Source organism: Alligator sinensis, unplaced genomic scaffold, assembly GCF_000455745.1.
Source record: "Alligator sinensis unplaced genomic scaffold, ASM45574v1 scaffold628_2, whole genome shotgun sequence".
Taxonomy (NCBI): domain Eukaryota; kingdom Metazoa; phylum Chordata; order Crocodylia; family Alligatoridae; genus Alligator; species Alligator sinensis.
The window spans coordinates 5,135,389-5,149,221 of NW_005841833.1; the positions used below are offsets into that span (position 1 = coordinate 5,135,389).

Here is a 13,833-nt window from a genome sequence, read left to right on the forward strand (position 1 = left end):
TTGTATACTATTAATAGGAGAGAGTCTTATCTGCATATTTCTCAGCCTTTGTCTCCTATCCTCAATTGCAACTGGCAATCTGACACCCAACACTTGCTCATGTTCATGATGTCTCTTTATTGGTGCCTTTTTTGTCATTCTGTAACAGATTCTTTATTGTTCACGTGTTTTTGTTAGCAAGCTTCCTTCCCACCCATCACTGATAAGACTGGTAGCAATTGCCAGATGCAGCAGATAAAATAGACCCCACAGACCCTGGTTAAAACAGTCACATGAAGTGTCAGCTGGCTAAACCGTGCGAGTAAAGAGGCAATCTGTGTTCTGTCTTGGCATATATTTGACATGGAATTTGAGTTTTATGTGGTCCAGAAACTTTTCCATGCCCTTTTTCCCAGCTTACCTGCAGCCCTGAGCTAACTTGCAGTCTTTTGCATGAGGCTGCTTCTGCGTACGGTATGATCTAATCTGATTTCTGCATCTTACAGGTGTTTTGGGTTACTCTTATAGCAGTTTGGAATTAGAATCTTACCTAGCTGTCTTTTACTTATTTGGAGGATTTAGCCCTAAAGGAACACACCAAGGTGGTGTGATGTTGTGCAGTGTGGTATAACTCCTATTCTAGTTTAGAAATGGTTCCCAATGCACTGAGAACATACTGGGTATTTTTATTGTATAAGTTGTTTAATTTTTAGGGAGACTGAAATGCTTTGTGTTCATTCAAAGCAGGAAGCAAGGCAGTGAAGATCATCTGAAGTGCAATGATTTGCCAAACGTGGGAGAGGAAGTTCTTTCATGAAAAACAGCCTCGTGGTTACAATGAGCAACTTTGTCCACGGCACCTGACACAACGTGCACCTGAGACTGGGAGACGTAACCACACCTAAGCCAAATGAAGCATGACATAGCAGCGGCCCAGTATAATGCTGAGTGTCAACTTTACATAGCAGCATGTGAGAAATCAGACTACAGCACATGTCACAAACATTGAACATCTGAGTGTTAAAAAAGTCACCTCAATGAAGCGCAGTGGATTTCTTGTGTGAAATGTGTTGGCTGACATCAGAAAGGTGAGCTGATGTGAAGGACAGTGAAAGGGTTCACAAACGGCAAACCAGTGCAGTTATAACAGCTTTTAAGTGGTGTGAATGCCAGCTATTCAGAGACTAATCCCCATGTTACATGGGTATGTTACACCCCTAGATACAAGGTGGGCATGTGTAAGTGTGGAGCTTTTGCAAAGTGGCAGACACGGCAGTGAATTTAGAATTATGCACTTGGACTGTTCACGACGTACCAGAAATGTTGTTGCATCTGTTTCTTGATTCCTCTGAATTGAAACATTTTTAACTGCATGGAAACGAAGCAAAAAAACACCTCCTCAGCTGCTTTAACAAAGCCTGCCTCTGTGAGTAAAGTTTTATCAGTTTAACTAAGAGCATCTTCAGGAAGTTGGTAAACTAATGCTAAATACAGTACTTGAAGACACTGCTTTCCTTTCAGGTCTTGCTGTTGGCATGACTAGCTGAACGCATGTTGGGCAGAGTGTTCGGAAGGTAAATGCATCTAAGGGCTTACAGTCTGGATGGCACTTTCCTACTGCAGCGGGCACCTGAGTGAAAGTTTGTTGCTGCAGTAGCTGAGCTCTTTCTCTGAATGGCAAAAGAAGCACTAACAAAAGTAGATTTCTGAATCTTTTACTTGATCTAGAATATATAGTGTAACATAATTCAGGGTAAAATCCTTCACTTCCATGTACATTACATGGTTTAATACAAGTTAAAATATAATACAATTTATGCTATTTTTAAAGTATCTGACTAGATGTAATGCTCCTTTAGGATTTCAGCTCTTCCTGAAGTACTTAGATTAGCAGGTATCTTACAAAGCAGCATTTTTTCCCTCCAAATTCCTTATTCTGAGGGCCGTGCTGCGTTTTCCTGCTGGCTAATAGCCAATAGTTTGTACAGCCCTGTGAGGTAAAGGCTCATTAGCTGACCTCGGTACATTCAGTGAATAACTAGTTTAGGATTACTCCTTGCTATGAGCACTTTCATCTTTGCTCCGGTTGTTTTGCAATTATTTTGTGGTGTTGGTAAAATCTAAATAGCAAGCAGTGGTATAGAGCAAACTTCCCGAGCGGGAATCCTCTGTGATGGAGTAAGGCAGGAGAGCTACGGTAACACCAGAGTGGAGAAGAAGCAGGTTTGAGATTCTGTATCTGACTGAAAGAAGGATCAAGGCAGGTAGGATGGTCTTGTGGATACACGACAGCAGTGGGAGTGCAGAGAGCTGCTGTGTCTTCTCAGCCCTGCCACTGGCTTGTGGAGTGACTGAGCGTAAGTCGCCTCGGTTGCAAGGCAGATGTGGAACAGAGAGGATTCCTTGGAAAGGGCTTGCGAGGCTGAATTCCTTGTGCTCTGATGGAAGGGGTTGTCTGATTAGTAATATCCCCCCACCAACCTACAGCAAGGCAGTCAGCCAGAGCCATTACGACATGGATGGTTGCTTTCCTGCCCGCCTCTGAAATATTAGTTCTTGGATGCTTCACGAGGCAGAGTGCTGGAGTGGTTGGCCCCTCTCCATGGTAGAGCAGATCTCATTGCCCTGGAATGACACAGCTGTGCTTTTTTAGGAAAGGTCCCAAGTCATATAGTTAGATACAGTCCTATCCCAGTTCACTGAGGCACCTCTACTCTCATCCTCACAAAACTGATGATGTGAAATACAGAAGAGTCACAGCTTCCATGAACGGGTCAGGTTTTGGGAGCAGAATCATTGGAGGTCGAGCAGTGGAAAGGAGACAGGGCTCATCCTGTAACTTTATCGGAGGCCACGACCTGCCATGACTCCACTGCTTTGCTTTTTAATACCAAGGAGAATTAGGCAATTGCAGGCTGCAAACCTTCTTCCTCCCCACAAAATTTCCTTTTTTCCTTCATGGGAATACTCACAGATCTGGAGCTGCTGACCAGGTCTGGCTGCTCCTAGATGGGTGTTTTCCAAAAATGTGTCTTACTATCTAAAGTTCTCTGTAACTGTTCTTGTTGACATTGTGCACAGAAGTACATTCTTGTTAAAGATCCATGAGCAGTGAATATATTCAGTGCCAAATCTCTGCACTTGCCTCTTGCTGTTAAAGCTTAATGACAGAGCTGGGGCAATGGCATAAGAGCGCAGTGTGGGTAGTGATGCAGCAGTAAACATGTGCTCAAGGACAGTGGTGAGGCTCCTGAGGTTCGGTGCAGCACAGCAACTTGTGGACAAGGTGCCCTTTGCTTCCTCAACCAACCCCCCAAACGAGTTTTCTGCAGGAGCCAGTTCCATGCGTGAACCTCTGCTGAGCACGCTCTCCTGTTTTAACCTCGGCTTTCCTTTTTGGTCAGGTGTATTGACAATACAAAACTCTGAAGTGTCTGAAGCGTGAGGAAGATGTGTTCGCTAAATGCATGGCCTGTTAGAGTGACTATATACAAACCTGTTCAGCTCTGCGCTTGCTGTCCTTTGCCAGTGAAGCAATCTCTCTCTCTCTCTCTCTCTCTCTCTCTTTTTTCATGTAGTGCAGTAAGCCTTTCTCCTGTGCCTTTTGAAATAGCTGGTTTCCCACACCCCCTTCTTCAAATAAGCTTCCCACTGACGTAAGTTGTCCCTGAGTGCAAGGCCAGATGGCTCTGAAATTGCAAAGGGACAACTTGGCCTTTTGGCTTTGCTAGCTTATTCCCCCGCTGGTGCCCTGTTATCTACTAGATAATCAGTCTTGTGGGTTTTCAAAGTTCCCTGCATTGTCACTGACTTTTATACTGTTTTGTTTAATGCCCAAGGCTTGTGTTTTATTCCCACCCCCTTTTTACTATGCATTTTACTTTATCAGGTGTATCAAGTTTAAATACTGTGTATTTATCACTTTAAATTATATTAACTAACTAAAAAAGAAAAAAAACCTCTAGATGGTATTCCACGACTGTTTAAACTTCTCTGTACAAGTGGAAATAAATGGCTTGCAAAAGTAAACCCAGGGGTAGCTGGTTTATCACGAGCTCTTATTCTGCAGGAGCAAGAGAGGAAGGGACCACAGGAACTGTGCAATGCTGACCAGATCTTTATCATTCTGCTAAAGGAGATGTACAGTCACCAGAGTTGGGGTCAGGAAGAGACCAATATACTCTTGTCTGTAGGGCCAGCAGTGGTAGGGAGCATCAAAGAAGACCAGCTGCCAGGCTTCTGAGGCATTTGAGCCGATGGGTATGGATGGGGGAACCTGAATATGGACCAGCTCAGAGTTTATTGTACAACTGAGCTAGATGCCTTGTTAGATCAAACCATGACTGGTCTCTATGGCACTTGTTTCAAGCCTGCAGTACCAGGAGTATCTTTCAGGAAGCTCTTTCTACTGCCATGGTGTTTGGCCTTTCTCCATTCTGGCAGGTGGTGGTACCAGAGGCACAAACACCAGGTTCTGGGTAGCAGGCGATAGCCTGGCACTGTGAAAACCCAAGGGCTGTAGAGCAGTGTTCAGTGAGGAAGTGCAGCCCTTGAGACTGCCAATCAGCACTTGCACCTGTGTCCGCTAGCAGAGGTGTTCTGGGGCACTTTGGGCTCAGTACTTATCTCTGCACTGTGCCAGGAAGGGAGTGAAGAACAAAAGCAGGATGTAATTCATGGCACAGACAATGCTCATCTATCTCAGCTTGGTGGAGGTACAAAGCCTGTCCTGGAAGGATCAGGGATCCTCCCTCCAATGCCCTTGACCACAGGCTGGTTGAGCTGACCGTGCAGGTCAACCTGGAACACAGCAGATGCTCACAGCAGGGGCAGGAAGAGCCTCGAGTGGTTTGGCTTTGAACCAATTCCAGCTGCCTAGAACACAGTAGGGCTGCAAAAGGATGTCATCTGCACATACTAGGTCCAGCCTGTTGCCCCTGAAAGCTCCCCATGAGCCTGCACCAACCCATTCACTCTAGGCTCAGGTGCACTACTGGATTTGAGAAGAAAAAAAAAAAAAAAATGACATATTGCCTTTCACATATACCCACAGTGCCAGCAGTCACCCTCAGGCCAGCTCACAGGGTGAGGCCTTGGCATGTGGAAAGCCTGTGGCTTGGGCAGCTCCACTTCTCAAAATTTCCTTTCCCTTAAAAAAAAAAAAAAAAAAAAGGAAGAGTTGTCAGCTTCTGGCAGAGACAGGGCTCAAGTGCAGCACAAGGCTTCGAGACAGGCAGTGCCGACTCAGCCTCAGGCACTAACCTCTCCCAACAGCCAGGGACCTGTTTCCAGCTGCAGGATGTAAAGCCACTGACAAGGACAGTTGGAACCATCTTCCCCATCCACCCTAGCAGCAGGAGGAGGAGGAGGAGGAGGAGGAGGAGAGTGACTCCAACAGCGTTACCATCTGCTAGCAGCAGCACTGTAGAGAGCCTCAGCCACCGACAGGAATCCTACCAAGAAAAAGTGGAGTGAAGGAGGAAGTTTGAAATGGCTTTATTCACTGTTCAGAGGACTAAACTTACAGTGGAAAACAAAACCCAAGGCACTTGCTGAATGTATGTCCATCGTGTGCTCTTGAAGGAGAGGCACATTACCGCCTTCCAGCATGGCTCAGAGCAGTTCTCACACAGCAATTCACAGCTTCAGATGCGTTTCCTTTATTGCAAAAACTGAATTTGAATAAATGGACCAGAAAGAGTGGTCAGCCACTCAACACCGTGCAGGGCCTCAGCTTCTGGGGCTGCCGCAGGTCCGACAGGGTGGCAGTGGGCCGGGGAGGATTAGCTGACTGACTTGCCCTCACCCAAAAGGAAGACAAGTATGGGACAGGAAGATGTGGCTCAGTGCTCTCCCAAAGTGAAGAGCAATGCTGTAAGGAGCTCACACAATCCAAGGGATGTCTCTTCTGTGAGCAAGGCATTTTTCTGTACCCCTTCTTCCACTCACAGGTAGCCCTACAGGAAGGCAACCAGCATTTCCACCAGGTCACAGCCTAGGAGTTGCCCCCGTGCAGCATAGCTTCCTCCTCCCAGGCCACCCAGTGCTGCTATGCCCTGCCCTTCAGAGTGCTCCGGGTTGAGATGAAAAGGGAAGAGATGAGCTGGCAACTGGGGCATGGATATAGCCAGTAGTATACTTAAATACTAGGAATGCACCGGGCTTCCATGGGGGGCAAAAAAAGGCAAATCCTATAGCTTGATCTTTGCTTCTGATACCATGAACAAAACTCCAAAACACCAGCAACCCCAAGTTTCCCTTTGGCTTCTGCTGTGCTGCATCCGCATAGCAAGAAAGTCTCTTGTCCCAAGGAGAGAACCTGCAGCATCTCTTCATTGTCCACATGTGACGTGGGGCACTAGTCGCAGCGGTGCTTCGCATATGGGTGTTAATGCTGCAGCTCCAAGGATGTCACGGCTGCGTCCCATAGGTGGAGTTGCCTCCCTTGAAGGGCAGAAGTTCAGACATTAGATGCTACTCACAGTGAAGTCCAGAAGCTAGTGCAGAGCAACTACAGCAAACCCACCTCCTCTCTGGAGCCCAGGACTGGAAGCTTATGCCATGTACTTGGTCAGGCCAGACAGGAGATACCATCTTACCAGAGAGCTGCCCCACTGCTTTTGTTGCAAGAGTTCAGCTCAAATCCTTGGCCTTTCCCACCACATCTTACAATTACAGGGCAGGATGTCTGCAGGGGGACAACAGGGCAGATAGCGAGGCAAGGGCCAGAGTCCTAGGAACCTTGTTAGAGAGTCAAGTGCCATGTCTACATCCCAGGGTAGTCTGATAGCAGCAGCCAAATCTGAGACCTCTCTGACCTGTCTGTCCCCAGCAGGAAGTGCCGATGGCTTTCAGTCATTCAAGCTCTGTTCTCCAGTGCAAAGCAGCTGAGGCAAGGAGACAAGAGAAGTGCCAGGTGCAGCAGGGGCAGGGTGTCATTTCTTGTACATCTGCACTGCCCCCACACCAGGAACAAGATCACGCTTCTTGGCACGTGCCATGTTTGTTCCTATCTGTTCCTTCCTCTGCAGAATGTGCCTGCCACAAACCACCATGCAAAACCTCACGTGTACAATCTGCGCTGTGCTAACTTGAGGCCTTGAGCTTCAGCTAGTCACCTCCACAGTCTTGGAGGAAGGCAAGTTTGGCCACAAAAAAAGTGCACCCTCTACCATGTGCCGAGGGAGCCAGGCTGCTTACCAGTTCATAGTCCTCCACATATTTGTACTTCTTCTCTCTGTAGAAATGTCTTCTCTTCATAAAATACAGGACAATGAAGTCACACAGGACTGTTGCCTACAGAAGATCAAAAAGAGACAGCTGAAGGCCCTGTACTTCCAAGTGAACAGATACCAAGACAGATGCCAGTCTGTAGGCAGACGCTAGAACTTACCACTCCCAGCAGTGCCAAACCAGAGCCAATGTTAATCATTGTAGGGATGATGTCAAATTTTCCTGCCTGAGAGAGAAAGTTACAAGTGAGAATGGTTTTGCTGGACCTGTTGCAGTGCTCCGAAGCCCTGGGATTTCAAATGGAGAGAGGTACCTTTCCAAACACTATGACATCAAAGCGGATGCCATACGCCTTGATGAGGGTCCGTGCCTCGAGGCCGCTTGTGTCCCTGTAGTACTTTGCAAATCTGCAGAGCAAATTGGTTCAAAAGCTTAGTGTGGAGGTTGCCATCTAGAGCCCCACAATATCCAAGCCTATTGCCAGCCCAGCATACCCCAACCCACATTGAAAACTGGTTTCTCACTGAGAAGACCAAGAAACAGATGAGTTTCATTTAGCTATGTGCTTACAGACAGTGTGGTCAGAGATTATGCACAACATGCAGGCTACACCAAGGGCCCTACAGAAGTTGTGTAGCCACTAGGAGAGTTGAGCCAGTTTCTAAAGCACATGAAAGGGGAGGTGGGAAAAACCCAGGAGTCCCTGTTAGTCCCTCCTGCCTGGCCTAATTTCACCAGCAAAAAGACCTTTATTACTGTCCTGAACCAGTTTGTCGTGCAGAGCAGGTCAGATCCCTGGTTTTGCTCCGCCTAATGGAAATTTAGTGATAAGGTCAGTGAGATTTTAGCCAAGGTTTCTAGCAAAGCTCTGCCAGGCTAAGCAGTCTGCTGGGAGCAGAGAGGAGTCTGCAGGTGTGCGACTTGCCACCAGAGGGAGCAGCCAGGGATGCAATGAACATGGCTGCGGTAGTCACTCCAAAAGCAGCATTTGGTAGGCACACAGAGGGCATCCCTGTCCTTTGTTCAGTTCAGCACAACATGCATGCACGTACTTTACAGGGAAGCAGAGGCGATGAGAGCCGACTTACTGTGTCCCACGATCTGCAGGGTCAAGAGGAAAAAAAAAATCGCAGAAAGGATGGAAGAGAAGAGGAGAGAGCGCTGTTGGGCTGCACGATTCTTCCGTAACAAGCATGCACATTTAAGGGTCATGGATCACTTGGTACTTGCTAAGTTTACCAGGCGGTTGCACCAGAGTTACACCAGCCTGTTTGATCAGAGCAGGCTGGTCCAGTACATTTTTACGAGGCCCGATTATTGTCTACACCTGCTTCTTGGCTTCTGCTGAAGAAATTTTGCCTGCTAGCTTGCCATAGCAGAGCAGCCTCCCCCAACGTACAGCCAAGCACTCTGCAGGCATCTTGTTCAAACCTAAAAGATTTTCCTCCCTCCTGATGGTGCCCTAGTCCTTGGCCACTAGTGTGACACCGCCCGAGAGCCGTATGAGATTCAAGCTCTCCAAAGCACCCTCCGCACAAGCAGAACAGTTTTGCTCTCTTATGGAGAAGGCCCCAAGCAATGCAGAGGTAATGTTGCTACAGCACCAACACACCCCAGAAGCAAAACTAGCTCAACCAGCACAGACACACAGTCTACCATAGATCTGGCTGGACATGGACAACTCCACGCACAGCTGAAGGACTCTGTTCATCTGGTCAGCTACTTCTCCTTCCACCCCCATGCACGCTAGAAGAATTCCCCCTTCTCCCAAATTCTCTCACCCCATTTGCATAGGTCTGGGAACTCCAGCTCCTGCCAAAGCAGCCTGGGCTGATGCCCCAGACATGTAGGCTGCACTATTACAGACAGGATTCGGTATTACACTGAGCAGGCTCAGCTATGGAGGTCAATACAGCAGTTTACACCAACTGTTCCGCTGCAGGAAAAAAACAACAGAGGAATATTCCCAGTAGCTAGACCAGCGAGTCTCAGGCAGGGTGTCACCGTGGGAGAGAGAATCTGCTCCTCCTTCCTACCCCCTCTGCAAGCAGGTGAGCACTGTAATAAATTAGCTGCTGCAATGGAGCACTGCTCGAGGCACCCTGTAGAACCGCTGTGAATCAAGGCTAAAGTTGAGAGTTGCTGAACTAGACCCTACCGGCCAGGCACTATCTGGGCCAGGTCAGCATCATGGAACTGGGAGCCCAGAATGAGCTACAATGATGTCCTGGCCTCCGTTACCTGAAGTTGTAGCCTGGGGAGACGGTGTATTTGGAACTCTTGTCGTCAAGGCGACGGAAGCTGTATCTCGGCACGCAGAGAGAAGCCGCTTTGTCAAGGTCGCAGTTCCACTTGATCTGCAGCCCCATAACGCCACCCTGCAGAGCCCAGAGAGAGGAGCTCAGACAGGACTCCTTAAAGCTCTAGCCAGGCAGCCAAAGGGCCTTCCGGATGCTGGGCCACTGGTTTGCAAACCGGATTCCTGCCCTCAGTGTGAGCACATCACCATTCACCTCTGCCTCGCTGCAGCTTCCCCACCGAAGATGCCAACTTCAGTGCCAGTGAGGAGCTTTTCTCTCGCCCCTGACCTGGCTGTCTCTGCCTACAGAGTGGCAAAGCATCAGCTCGTCCCAATTGATCAGCAACCCAGGACCCACTGCAAGAACCAACCTAAACCGTGCTGCTCTTTCCCAGGCTACACTAGACATAGGAGCTTTGCTCCCATCACACGAACCCTTGCCCTGGGCAGTAAGAGCCATAGTGCCGTGGGCTGGGCTTCACTCCTGCCACTGCATGGCACCTTCCTGCACCAGGTCCCCCATGAGAAGCATGCAGGATACAGAAGCAGCATGGTTAGGTATTTGCCAAGTCAAGTTTACACCTCCCCAGAGCCAGTACACCTGTAGCAGCAGCTGCATTGCATATTCTGTGGCTGCCTGCATGCAGCAAGCAAGTTCAAGTACCTGCCTCCCCGTGTCGAGTAGGGTCCCATCAAGTGAGGGTCCCAACACCCACCTCCACAGCCATCTCCTGGAAGTTCTGTCCTGCAGCCTCCATTATCTTTTGGATCCGGAATATCGGGCAGAAGGGATCTGTTTGAGAGTCATAGATACAGCCCTTCAGGTACGTGGAATTGATGCTAGGGAGAATATTTCGCCTGGAGGAACATAGGAAGACAGCACTGGGTTAGAGGTGTCTGCATGTCATCTTTCTTGTCCCAGTCCTGCCCCACGGCTCGTGGGCAGCAGAGAATTAGCCCAGTCCGTCTAGTTAATACCCTCATGCACTACTTACGTGGCAAAGTCGAACTTGGGATACCAGATGTTGTTCTTCACTAAAATGGTGAAGTTCTCAGCATCCTTTAGGAAAGCTGGCCTATGAAACAACGGAGAGGCTGAGTACAGTGGCTTCCACTTCTATACAGCATCTTGATATCATCTCAAAGTGCTTTACAAAGACAGTCATGCAAAATCCTTATATGGAAAGGAAGTTGCATGCTTCTTAGCGACACAGACAGCTCTTATGACAATGCATAATGGTATAAGCCTACACAGAGCAAAGCTCCAAAGCAGCAACATTAGGAAGCAGGCATCAGGGGGACTGGGACTCACTCCCAGTTAACTTTGGTAAGTGGTAGAACAGCTGCATCTAGCCCTCTGTTGTGGCAGGGTAGGGCACACTCTGCTAGGAAGTGTGCGTTAGACCATGTCCAGCCCAGATCTGGAGAGTGGTCAGCATGCAGCTGTGGACCACTGGGCTGGGAGTAAGCTTCAGCCTCTGCTTCCCACATTACCACTAATGTGGATGCAGCCCCTGTTGCCGTCCTGTAGATTATACCTTCCCCACAGCCACGCACATGGCACTGAAGGAAAGCAGTGTTTACTTGAGAGCTCTCTAGAGGAGGCAGGAAATGTTTCCTTCCCCACCCCCCCTTCACCACCTCCATTTTGGTTCCTGTTTACAATATCAGCACCACCAGTACAGTCAAGACCCTCTTTCTTGAGCCCTTCCAGTTGATCCATGCGTTAACAGTCAGCATCTCATGGAGACCTTCCCTCCTCCTTGTGATTGTCCACATCACCAACTCTCCCCTCAGGGCAGGGACACCAATCCTGTGGCAGTCAAACACACAGCAGTCACCTGGGTACATTCATATCATCCTCCACAGGACACCATGCATAGATCTCGCAGGTTTTGATGGAGCCGTTGTACTTAATGCAGTTCCCAGTCTGGACTCCTGGAAGGACACGAGAAAGAAGATACTCGCTGTGTATCCAAAGTAAACTGGCAAGAGCTGTGCATCCTTCTGCAAGGCTCTTGCAGGGACGAGCAGCCCAGCCTAGGTGTAGGGCAGAGGGCAGCAAGAGTCCCCCTCCAATGTTAGGGAAGGTGGCACAGTGGGGCCAGTGTTAGTCCTCCCCTACAAAACCTACAGGAAGACAAGCAGGAAGACTGGCTTCTTCACTGCCTGTGAAGGGTGGAGTGACTCAACAGCAGTGCCACCCATCTGCATCTCACAGCATCTCTCTAGCTAGTGCTCGGTTCCTCTTTGCTTTAGGGCGTGAGGACACTCAGGCACATGCATGCTTCCAGTGGACCCTGCTGGCCAACAGATGCTTCTGTCAAGCATATCAAACATCGTGGGCCACTTGAATGACTTTGTTTCCTGCAAGGTAACTAGCTTTGCAGGTACATCTCTCTACTTCATGTTGTTAATGCCTTGGCAAAGTAGATACAGCAGAGTTTAACCTTTTGGGCTCCCTTTGAAAGAGCACAGGTGTTTCTCTTAAAGGGTGCACTTTGCAGAGTAAGAGCAGCGGTAACTTGATGAAACCGTGTTCCTATCCTACTAGAAACCCACACAACCTACACTGAAGAAGAGGGAAGTGTAGGTCATTTCCTACCGTTGCTATGAGTGCCTACATATCCTGCACGGCAGTCCTCTTCAGACTTGCACACAGTTTTGTTATCTGGAAGCTAAAGAGGAAGAGCTGTTACTATAAAGCCACGCAGTTCTGCTTGCTCTCTATGCACGTAGCCACAAGTTACCCCACCCAGTTATTAGACTCTTCCAGGATAAATAGGCCGGAAGGAACCTCAGGTGGTCATCTAGTCCAGCCCCTGCTCAAAGCAGGATCATCCCCATCTAAGCCATCCCAGACAAAAGCCTGGACATGCTTGGATGTAGGCCAGACAATAAGAGAGGTTCAAGAAGCTCTTTAACTAATCTATTCCATTGTGGACTGATGTACCCTCCTTGTTACCACAGCACTTTCTGTTCCCCATTTTGCACATGTATCCTTGATGATTCTGTCCCGTGTGCTTTGCACATGTCCTTACTGGATTTCATCCAATCTATTTCAGACCATTTGTTCCAATTTATCAAGATACATGCTGCATCCTCAATTCTATCCTCCAAAATCATTGCCACCCTGTGAAACCCCTAACCCTATTCCTAGAGTGAGAGGCAGCATAAGAAATAGGAAAGTGGGTACTGTGCATGTAAAGTCAGCTTGCTTGGAGGCTGGGATGTGTAAAGCAACACCTGAGGACATATAAGCCCAGCTCCAGGGCAGAGCCGTCGGTCAGGCTGTGGCAGTACAGTGGAGAGGAGCTCCCTGGAGAGCGGCAGAGGCTATGCTACAAAACAGCGAGCAGGCCCAGCAGGGCTGTAGCTGGGAAAGCCTGCTGGGATTGGAGTAGAGATCTGTGGGAACGGGGGTTCTGGGGAAAAGGCCCCAGCTGAAGTGGATTGTGTTTGGGTTTGCGCTGCTTCTAACAAGGGTGACACCCAGGTGTAGGAGTCCTGCCACAGGCAGGAGGCAGCTAGAGAGGGGAGATGGAAAGCACTGGGGGAGCGCATTGTCCGTTTGTGGGTTGGTTTGGGCTGGAGAGCCCTGCAGAGCAGAGGAGGGGGCACCGAGCCCTGCAACACCCGGAGAGGCTGGTACAAAGTGATAAGCCCAAGGGGGTGATTGGATGGACAAGACTGAGAATGGTTTGAGAGAGGTCCAGCAACACTGTCGCTCTGCAGGGGTGGCCCAGCAATATGAATAATGAATGGGACACCCAGGATTGGTACCTGACTGAGCTGAGAGCCTGTTCTCATGTATTTGGTAACAGCAAGATGTGGCAGGTGGGAACTGTCAGGAGGACAAACAGGTAAAAGCCAACTGCCAGGAGGTGACAGACCCTTCCCGGGCACGGCTGGCCCTGTTACACACCCCGCCCGGGTGGACATCATCTGCCAGTTTATTAGCATAGACTCAATTCCATCCTTCAAGTCAATGAAGAGCCTGAACTGTACTAGACCCAGGAAGGCCTTGGGCAAATTTGTTCAAAGTCTCTTCCCAGGTAGACCCCGACAACCGCCCTTTGACAAGAGTTACACATCGCACCAAAACCGTTAGCGATGAGGCTGACCGAGATTGTACCTACCTCGGGACAGGAACCTTGCGTTTGATTCAGTGTCATGATCATGTTTGTCATGATGAAGACGGTGTTCTCTTCCTGCACATACAAGGCAAGCAGTGAGATGTAAGACAGAGGGGAATGGCACTCTGGAAAACAAGCAGAGAGCTCTACTTTGGGCAGAAGGGATGCACCATTTCTGAAGCAGGC

The 13,833-nt window shown here is 48.9% G+C and overlaps 2 protein-coding genes across 4 annotated transcripts in view; one reads left to right on the plus strand and one right to left on the minus strand.

Moving 5' to 3' along the window:
* Positions 1-4,008, plus strand: part of CAMKK2 (calcium/calmodulin dependent protein kinase kinase 2) — a 40,047-nt gene extending 36,039 nt beyond the window's left edge. Inside the window, exons 16-17 of one of the 3 annotated variants that reach the window (XR_003093129.1) lie at positions 724-1,067; positions 1,501-4,008. Coding sequence is in view for 2 of the 3 variants with exons in the window: in XM_014518538.2 (XP_014374024.1) it covers positions 724-796 (73 nt within the window). In the remaining variant the exon portion in view is untranslated. Of the gene's footprint in view, positions 1-723 lie in introns of all 3 variants that reach the window. The other 2 variants (XM_014518538.2, XM_006015266.3) reach the window with 2 other exon arrangements.
* Positions 4,009-5,459: 1,451 nt separating this feature from the next.
* The window catches only part of P2RX4 (purinergic receptor P2X 4), a 9,543-nt gene continuing 1,169 nt past the window's right edge, over positions 5,460-13,833 (minus strand). The window contains exons 2-11 of the mRNA XM_025199320.1: positions 13,651-13,722; positions 12,117-12,189; positions 11,353-11,449; positions 10,507-10,587; positions 10,228-10,369; positions 9,454-9,590; positions 7,526-7,619; positions 7,373-7,438; positions 7,180-7,275; positions 5,460-6,423 (exon numbers count right to left, since the gene is read on the minus strand). Coding sequence (XP_025055105.1) covers positions 6,391-6,423; positions 7,180-7,275; positions 7,373-7,438; positions 7,526-7,619; positions 9,454-9,590; positions 10,228-10,369; positions 10,507-10,587; positions 11,353-11,449; positions 12,117-12,189; positions 13,651-13,701 — 870 coding nt within the window. The 5' untranslated portion in view covers positions 13,702-13,722 and the 3' untranslated portion in view covers positions 5,460-6,390. The remainder of the gene's footprint in view (positions 6,424-7,179; positions 7,276-7,372; positions 7,439-7,525; positions 7,620-9,453; positions 9,591-10,227; positions 10,370-10,506; positions 10,588-11,352; positions 11,450-12,116; positions 12,190-13,650; positions 13,723-13,833) is intronic.